The sequence below is a fragment of the Diachasma alloeum genome, unplaced genomic scaffold, assembly GCF_001412515.2.
Source record: "Diachasma alloeum isolate Michigan unplaced genomic scaffold, Dall2.0 Dall_scaffold_00328, whole genome shotgun sequence".
Taxonomy (NCBI): Eukaryota; Metazoa; Arthropoda; class Insecta; order Hymenoptera; family Braconidae; genus Diachasma; species Diachasma alloeum.
The window spans coordinates 146,055-156,312 of NW_021680467.1; the positions used below are offsets into that span (position 1 = coordinate 146,055).

The 10,258-nt window shown below is 38.0% G+C and overlaps 1 protein-coding gene across 1 annotated transcript in view; it reads right to left on the minus strand.

Annotated features, from left to right (window-relative positions):
- LOC107040374 (ankyrin repeat and SAM domain-containing protein 1A) overlaps positions 1 to 10,258 on the minus strand; it is a gene marked incomplete at its 5' end in the record, with an annotated part of 112,258 nt that overhangs the window by 5,446 nt on the left and 96,554 nt on the right. The window contains 3 exons of the mRNA XM_015260448.1: positions 2,325 to 2,462; positions 2,621 to 2,779; positions 4,054 to 4,368. Coding sequence (XP_015115934.1) covers positions 2,325 to 2,462; positions 2,621 to 2,779; positions 4,054 to 4,368 — 612 coding nt within the window. The remainder of the gene's footprint in view (positions 1 to 2,324; positions 2,463 to 2,620; positions 2,780 to 4,053; positions 4,369 to 10,258) is intronic.

The window sequence follows — 10,258 nt, forward strand, 5'->3', positions numbered from 1 at the left end:
CCCCCCCCCTCCCGTAGTCGACTTAGCTTGTCGGTGAGTTATCTCCGAAACTAAGGCAGATGGCGAATTTTTACTAAAAAATTGGGGTGCGGAGGGTTGTATTGAATTCTCAATGTATAGCCCCCAATTTTTAATCTCGGCCGCATTTCTTCAGTTTAATCTGAAAATTTTCTAAAATTAAGAAAAATTCACACAGAGAAAAAAAGTCTATTAGCTTTAGAAACTAATTTCTAGCTTTTAGAAACTCCTGTTCTTAAGCTTTATCCTTGGTGGGATCATAAAAATTAATCAATTTGGGGATTCTTTTTAAGAACTAATATTTTCTAAAACCAATGCTGAATTTTTCGTACTTTTAGAAAATTTTCAGATAGAACTAAAAAATTCCGGTCGAGGTATTTACAGGGCGTAAGTGCTCCATACATAAGGAGGGGTGCCGAAATATCGGGAATTTCAGATGTGCCGTGAGAGGATTTTGCGAAGAGGGGGAGGGGAGAGGGTTGTGAATTGAGAATTTACAACCAAAAAAATTAAGTTGGCGAGTTTTTCAAAAATATCTCCAAAACTAAGGAAGATAGCGATTTTTTACTGAAAAAGTGAGGGGGGGTTCTCTTTTTTTTTTTCAATTTGTCCAAGTTACAAATTTTCAAAATTTTCAAAATGCATTGGAAATTTTTAAAATTTTTGAAATTTTTGAAATCTTCGAAATTTTCTAAATTGAAAAAAAAATGAGAACCCTCCATCCCACTTTTTCAGTAAAAATTCCCTATCTCCCTTAGTTTCTTAGATATTTTTGAAAAACCCCAACGATAACCCACCCTGTCATAAAACACCCCTGCAAAACCCGCTTCTTTACAAGCCCTCCTCCCCCTGCCCCTCTTTTTGCAAAATTCCACCCCGAAAATTAAAAAAATTTTCTAGATTTTAGAAAATATTTCTTCTAAAATTAAGTATATTTTAGTTTAAAATTGATCCCAATTTGGATCGGTAATTTTAAACAATTTTTTTCTAAAACGTAGAAAAAAGTTTCTAGATTGTAGAAACCTGCAGGTTAGATACCACCGTTTCTGAAATTTCGAAACTTTTTTCTAAAGTTAATCCACTTTTTTTCTCCGTGTGAACCAAACCGAAAATCGGTCTGAATCACACCGAAAAATCGACTTGAATCAAACCGAAATATCGACTTGCATCAGACCGAAAAATCAACTAGAATCAAGTCGCTATATACTACCTGAAACAGGCAGAATTTTTGGGTGAATCACTCCGTTTTTCGGTTTGATTCAAGTCAATTTTTCGGTTTGGTTTAAACCGATGTCGGCTGGACCCGTTTCTACTTAAAATAAACCACTTTTCGACCATTTTTGTGTGTGAAATATTTTTTTAATAACTTTTATATTTTTTCCATATATTTCAAGTCTTCTTCTATTTTTCTAGCTTGTGTTTTGGATAATTGGAAAATAATTAATACGGACAGAAAAAGTGACAACGTCGTGCCGTTTAAGGGACAAGTTGACAGCACTGATTCATTCAGCTGTTATATTCCTTCCCATTGCGAAATATATCATCGCAACTCCAGTCGTATTTGTCGCGCTTACCTTTCCATGATTTATAACCTCGACGCTCTCGCTATTCCAAGTTGCACACGCAGGATTCCTATTTTTTATGAATTTTTTAATTATTCCTTCTGAAGGATTCCCCTATGCCACTTGGATCATTTTTTTTATGGTCCTCCATGAAAACTCTACCCAAATGCGAAACTTCAGAAAAATGGCGACTTTTTTTTCTATTTTTAACATATTTTTCTTCCGAATTCCCATAAGAGCCCGTGTTAAATAGACTATTTTGTCATAAGGCCGAAAAAAACGTTTTCATCACACTGTGTGAAAAAGTAACGCGAAGCGTGTCTAAAACGTTCCGTTTCCATACATTGTGATGAAAAATATCGTTCGATACTCATGGGAATAAGTGTTTTTTGGCTCGTGGGATTATATCACTCGCTGCGCGTCCCCGAATCGGTGCCTTACGGCCGGAATGACAAAAATGCATTTTTTAGAAAAAATCCTATTTAACCCATTCTCCTAGGATATCTGGGATTTTACATAGGGGTTTTGAAATGATCGAAGAATGTATTTTTAAAAATCATCAACTTCTTGACTTTTGTTCAACTCCCCTGACTACGCCATAAATACCTTAAAATCAGTAACATGGTTCTAGAAACTACTGAAACTACAAAAAAAAAGTTTTTTTTTAGTAGAAACTTTTTCACTCTGTAATATAGTGTCCCAAATGCTGGGAAAATTGTTCACATTAATATGACAAGGTTTTACCATTGTTGGTACACAAAAGACGTGGCAGAAGTGGCTACGACTCGCATGGTCCTTCGTGATGTAGGCAAAGTGAGTAAGATCATCTGCATCTTGACAAGCGCAGTGGATGTTGCGGATTTCGTGGTCACAGATTGGTTCCTGTTCATCAAGTGTGGAGGACCAAAATTTTATTAAAAAAATTCCTTCATCGGTGGCTGAATGACATGCACTTCCATATTCTGACACTTATATCACAATGCTATCTAATTACTGAATTATCTGTTGTGAATATTGACTGGAGAAAAAAGATTCCTTACATTTGTGACAGAGTCCAGGAACCGAACACCCCTGTAAGAAATTGCAAGAGTGATGCCTAAACTGACCCTTGGATCTCGACAAGTTTTCTTCAGCTTCTGAATAGATTTTTTGGTCGATTCTGTACCGCGAAGTTCTTTGACAACGGTGGAACCCAAGTACTATCATACAAAAAACAACAAAAATATTTATTTTTTGGTTATAAGGGCGTTTAGGACAGATTTTTATACCGTGTGAATTTTCATTTTTCACCCCGAATCTTATTGATTATTATGATTATGTTGGTGTCAATTTTGATCCCACTCATTACTTAGCTTTGAAATTAAAATATAGTTCGTGCGTCGATCCCGAAAAATGGTGCTGACTTGTTTTTATCCTTTTCATTGTGGAATCAGAGTCGAAATTCATTCAAATCATTGTACTGTACAAGACCAAAACAACAAGAGCTTCTAATCTACTCTCTTTAATCGTTTAGGAATGACAGAAAATAATGACTAAGTGATCGCCGTTCGTCCAGGGGACGTTTACGAAACCTAATTTTGTCTCATTTTTGCTTCCGAATTAATGGATGCATTGTATTCGTCAAATCTGAAATTTTCAATTTTTTGTGACAGGATAACTAATCTTGGCCTCGGGAGCTCGAATATACTATTTTTACACCATGTTTGGACGTATATATATATAAATACCCTTTTCAAGGGTAATCCAAAATGACCGCGAAAGGGGCATTAAAATTTTTGAATTATTAATAATAATATTTTGGTAGTAAAAATTCAGGAGTACCAAGAAATTTGGATTCAACACTTCAAAAACTATACTGTTAAAAATTGTTGTCTGAATTTTACGTGCCAAATTCCGGAAATTTTTATGGTGTTCAAGTTCCACTGGAATTTCAAAAAACCTTGCCATTGAAAAATCAAATATTCCATTGATTTTCAGTTGAAATGATCTGGAAATCAATAAAATGCTTAATTTTTCTTTCTAATTATTCTGCGAAAATTCAGAAAAAGCACGAAAATTCAGCGAAAAATTGAATATTCATGTTCCATTGAAAATTCAATCAAGTTGTGACATTTCCATCTCACTCCCACTGAAAACTCATGAATTTCCACGAATTCTACTTAAAACTTGAAATTTCATAACCATTTTTTCCCTACATTCGATTCAGTGTCACTCTCAAATTTCAAAAAATTTCTAATAGTGTATAGTAAAAGTTTTGTTGCAAATATTTTTCTCCAAATGTATATTCAACCCTCCTCAGCGTATACACTATACCCGCTTTTGTAAAAGTCGGACTAAGACACTAACTGGGCAATAGAGTGGGGACAGCCAATTCTTACGGAAAGCGCCTGCAGTGGTGAAAACGCTCCTCACAAAAGAGGGTTAATAAACATAAAACAAATATATGGGTCCATAAAATCATTGAAAGACTTACATTGGCAACGTATTGCACATTGCCAGTGACTAGAGCCTTGGGCTGATGTCGCCACTGCGTCTTCAGCGTCGTTGGAACTCCAAAAAGCAGCTCCGAAGGCGCCCGAATCTCTAACTGTTCAGGAGCCACATTACCATTATGTGAAGTAGGACGTTGAGGTGGCTGAGGCGCTGGCCTATTCTTCCTATGTCTCAATGTCCCCGAAGTCGCTGCATTCGTTCCCGTAACAATCGTCTGACTCACATTACCATTATCCTGCGGACTTTCTGGCAATTTTTCCCTAATCTCCTCTTTCAACTGCTGGATATTACTCTTCTGAAACGCATCCAATAATTTTCGATTTAAAAAAAAATTTATTATAAAACCATTGAGATTGGGAATGATGGAGGTTCTATGTGTGCGTCGAATTGCTCCACATGAACGATCAAACCTGTTTGAGACCATTATTTATACCTGAATGTATCTATTCAAGAAATCAGAGCCCACGATTTCAAGTAACGAGGGACAAGAAATGGCCGGGACTCCCTTCAACAAAAACTACCACATGGGGGCCCATGAAACCGGATACGGTTTGAACGGAGGGGAATACAGAAAGGATTGCTCGATGGTATTTTTTTAGAGATCGATGATCGTATCAGTGAGGATTTCACCAGAAACAAAATGCCACATTATTTTCAATGAAAAAAATCTAATTGGGAAGTCATATTAATGACTGATGAACCGCGCATTTTATGATGCCCATGCCAACTGTAATACGAAATGGATTAAGTAAACGCAGCATTGAACAGCGTTTTCGAGAATTATTAGTGAACGTTTTTTGTAATGGCAAAGAAGGGCTACAGAAAAAGCAAGAGATCCATACAATTCTGAACTAAAATAATCAGATGAAAAAAATGTAGTATTTTAATTAATTTTGGTAGGTGACAGGTTAATGAAGATATTGCGATGTCTCTTGACTAGGAAACTTGATGTCAAGACGGTGGAAAAGGATTTCTCGTTTTTAGAAACAAGTTACTGATTTAAAAAAGAAACTCATGGTTCTAAAACGCATTGTATTGAGAATATGACGTCCGTCAAAAAATGCATTAAAATACATTTTTCATAATTAATTTTCATCATGAAACTCAATATTCCGACATTTTTACAAACACATATCTGTCCCATGAGTCAAATAGGAAAACTCACAAGAGTCAAATATAAGGATTACGAGGGTCAGATATGACAAATATTAAGGTTCAAATGGACAAATCATGTATTTTCATTAAAATTGTTAAAATTCAATACTTCAGTTTAGTTCAAAACCAAACGAAGAGATAACACCCGTAAACACTTAGAATGTAAGATATGGATCAATAAATTAGAATACCTATGTTGAAAAGAATAGGAACGATTAAAATTAAGAATTAAAGTATGAATAAGAATTGATTACTGCAATGAAAGTACAATTAGAATCATTATGAAAAATTAAATCCATCAATTAGTAAAACGTAAACAATTCAAATTCAAATTAAGTATGGCGAAATTCACATAAGTATGATGAAATAAAGCAAGCGGAAAGAACGCTCATCAAGATATTGATCGAAGCCGAAACAACCACTACAATTAATTTTTTGGTGGGGACATCACACATAGATACTACCCCTACTTTGGCTAATTCAGGTGAGAAAGAGCTACCCCTTCCATCCAATTCAATAGCTCCGCCCAAAAGAATAGGCCACATGTGTCCATGAACATCGGATCCTTCAACGGTCATTTGGAGACATTAAAGTCATAATTAAAATGTCACCCCGCCTAATAAAATTCGTGGATTGACAGCAGAAGTGACAAGTTTATGGGCTCCTTATGGTACAGGATATCCAAAAACTGTTGTATTCAGAGCAGGACTTGAGAGTGGAACTTCGAAAGTAGGTTTCATATAGCCATTTTCCGCCATCACGTGTTACGCGAGACCTGTTTCACTCAGAGGGTGCGGGAAAGAGCCAAATAGAACACAGAGTACCACCTGACAATTTCATATTTTCCTATGAACGCCATGTATAAGAATGACATATTTATGACTTTTTCGCATTTCCGATGAGCAACGAATTCTCAAATTTATTGACCGGGGATCATAGCCTGTTGGCTTACGAGGCTCAAACAGTATATAAAGAGGGACCACAACCCTTCAAGTCACAGTCCAGCGCCAGATCCAGATCAAATTACTACTTCGACATTTCGTTCTTGCATCCACAGTCAGAGCATTCATACATGTCACTTGAAAGTCATACAAATATTCTTATATGACTCATCTTTGAAATTGAAGTTTTTCAAGATATATTTTGAATAAATAGAAAGTCTTTCATGACTTCTGATTAAAAAGTCTTGTATGACTTATTTTCAAAAGTAGAATCTTTTGTGATTCATAATTTCAAAGCAACAATTAAAAAGTCTTTTAATGAATAAATAGAATCTTTCATGATTCTTTCTTCAATTGTACCCATCAATTATACAATGTGGTGTAATAATTTTAATGTTGAATTATTTAAATAATCTAAATTTCAAGAATAAATAAGTTTAATCCATCGACGACATTTCTCACGTAAGTCATAAATTATATTTATTGTAAACTTATTTTAATCGGATAAAAATATAAATTGCTGAAATTATAAAAATTTGAAACCTCACTGAAAACAAAAAATACTTGAATTGAGTATAAAATATACTTGAATCCAGTATATTTTATACTCATTTTAAGTATATTTTTTCCGTGCTTGTGAATCCTTTCGAAATCATCTTTCCGTCCGCACTATTAACCGTAAAGTTCAACTCAAAACAACGAGTTAATAATGGGAAATTTATGCACATTTATCAAAAGATTTTTTATTAATTAATTGTCAATCAATTAAATTTCGAACATTAATTTCAATTAATTGTTTCTAATAAATTTTCTCATTGAGATTAAATACTAAATTCTGGAGGTTATTCATAAAAACTCATTTTTCGGGTCATTTTTGTTCATTACGGACCTAGTTATTGTCAAGGTTTCGTCCCTTCCAACATAATAAGAATAAGAAACTTAATTTCAGAAAAAACATGTAAAATACCGAATTGAAAACTTACTTATTTCAAATGACAAAAATTTTCACCTCAAGAACGGTTGAGTTTTTTAAGTTAGAACTTTTGTGTTCTTATACTAACAACATTCTGAAATAATATTCTTGATTCAAGCAAATTAAATTTTTGGATTTAAAAATACGAAATTTATGAATTCCAGACCCAAGGTTTCCTTCAAATGAGAGGAAATACGCCTCATTTCCGGGATTTTTTGCTCCCTACACGGAGAGGAAAATTCAATAAAAGTTACCAGAAAAAAACGTAAAAATTACGTTTCGAAACATAATCCACGAGCAAAGTAAAATTCAATAAAAAGTGTGAGTCGGAACTGAAATTGTACGAATCGCCACGTAAATTCTACTATTTTTCCGTAAAAATTAACCACCAGTCTGACGACTCACCGCTGTGAAGACAACAAGTCGTTCCGTAATTTTTCCCCAACGATTGAAACATTTTACGGAACGGAACGTAGAAATAACCCATCAGCTTCATAAAAATTCTTGAACGTTCAACGTTTTGATTTTAGAGGCATAATAAGTCGGGAAGCCCATGCAGGGCAATACAAAGTGGCGGAACATCGGGCCAAACTCGGCGCCGAGTTCCCCGATAATCGGTTGCGATCTTCGGCCAATGTTCGACCGAACGTTGGGATGTTATCACGGGCCATCATAGACACCGATATATCGCCAATATTGGCGTCGATTATGAGGCAACCATCGGTGAAACAAAATTTTAAAATCGTTCATACATATTAGTTCCTATAGTTTATAAACGTTTTATAACCCTTCTTCCCCCTCCACGGGGTTCCCACTTTGTCATTAGTGAGGGGGCTCGGTCGCGGGCGGTGGGGGTCTTAAGGACTACCGCCGCCCGCGGTCGCTAAGAGGAACCCACCCAATCCATGTGTGTGAGCGGCGTGAGCCATGGCCTCGGCCATACCGTGCCTAAGGATGCGTGGCACAGGGGAGCTGTGTCGCTAACAGTGCCTCTCAGAAACCTGGGCGACCTCTGAGAGTAGTCTTGGGTGTAACCCACCCGAGACAAGCCAAGCCCTGGGCAATCGCGGCAATGCACCAGGTGAAAACGCTTAACCGCGGTACTCGTGGGACCAAAAATGGAAACCAATCTAAAAAATCTGAGTATTGAAAAAGAAACTTCGGGTGCGGCCAGCGAGGGCGAACACACGAAGTCTGACAAGGCTGACCAGTCTGGTACCGATGTGAATCGGGTCAGACTGAGTGGAGCCGAGAGAAGGCGTCGCAAGAGAGCGAAGCTGCATCAAACCTCGGGGGCAATTGCAACCTTGGCGGATGCAGCAGCGAATGTCAATGAGGGGAAGGGGGAGGGGGCTGTGAGGAAGGTAATAAAACGCCTTCCATCGGAGCGTACCACGCCAAGCCCCTCAGTCAGACCGAAAGAAAAGAGAATGAGAACGCAGGATCAGGGCACATATGCTCAGAACACTACGAGCTCATTCAAGTTTGCAGTTATGCCGGAGTCATATCCGGATCAGAAACTGGGCACTGAAGAGGTAACAGAGGTGAAGAAACTCCTGAAGGGGACCATTCCGGCGCTACCTGACGGGGTGAAAGCACCCACCTTCAACGGTGTCTGGGAAAGAGAAGGTGTGGCACTGGTGTACTGCACTGATGAGGAAACGGGAAATTGGCTGAAAAGCCTTTTCCCCGAAAACAAAATAGCTGGACTTACTGTACGTGTGGTCGCAGCCTCGGAGCTTCCCAAGAAGCACAGGGTTGTACTACACGTGGAAGACCCAGATCTAACCGCTCAAGAAGCACTGTGCTTCCTTGAGAAACAAAATGCAGGACTGCAGGCCAGAGAGTGGGTTGTCGCTCGGGGCAGTGAGAGTAGGGACGNAGAAGACCCAGATTAACCGCTCAAGAAGCACTGCACTCGGAAAAAAAAAAAACTTTTGCCAAGGAATCATTTTCTTGGGAGAAGAATTTATTTTTTTAGGAGCTTATTCTTCTAGGTCAGTCAGTCCCAGGTGGTCCATGTCCATCTCCAAATATTACAATTATGTTGAATAATGAGATGATTATGCTACATATGACCTTGAATGAACACGCTTCATTATTTTTCAATTTTTTCAAATTCGAAATTTTCTAACGTTTAATAATTTGAAATAATTTTAAAGGTTAATAATTGTCAATGGAGTTCATTCAAGGTCATATGTAATATAATCATTCCATACTTGAACATAATTATAATATTTAGAGATGGACTTGGACTCCTTGATAATGACTGGCCTGGAGAAATACGCTCCGCAAAAACTAAACTCTTCACTAAACTCACTAAACTCAGGGACGCGAAAAGTGCCCACTTCGTTGCGCTGATAGACGACCGATCACTCTCTGTTCTGAAAGCCTGCAACTTCAGACTGCACTGCGGGATTCAAAAAGCAACTGTCAAGCTGCTTGCGAAAGACCGTGGTGAAAGTCAGAAGAAGGGTACATAGAGGGAAAAGGAAAGTAGTCATCATTATGGCTGCAACCCGGGTGAACATTGTGCAGATAAATTTGCATCACAGCAAAGCAGCCTCGGCTACTCTAGTCAGGCTGTTAGCTGGGATGCAGACTGTCATAGCAATGATCCAGGAACCATGGATAGTGGACAATGCTATTAAGGGCCTCAGTGGTTGTGGCAGAATCTATCACGTAAACCCTCATGAAAAAATTAGATCTTGTATAGTTATTAAAGGACTAGACTCTTTCTTCTGTTCACAGGCTAGTGAGGGAGACCTGGCTGTGGCACAAGTGGATCTGGGCCTGGGACAAGGCGAGGAAATGAGCCTGGTTGTAGGGTCAGTTTACATGCCCTATGACTCGGCTGAACCACCTCCTTCGAAAAAAGTAAAGGACCTATGCAACCATGTGAAGGAAAGGGGACTTGAACTCCTGCTAGGTTGTGATGCCAACTCGCACCATGTAGCATGGGGGAGCACCGGCATTAACGGCAGGGGGGAAAGCCTCCAGGAATTCATAATGGGGGCCGGTCTAAATATCCTTAATAGGGGGTCACAACCTACCTTCACAGATCGGAGACGACAGGAGGTCATAGATATCACTCTGGGGACGGATAGAGTGGCAGA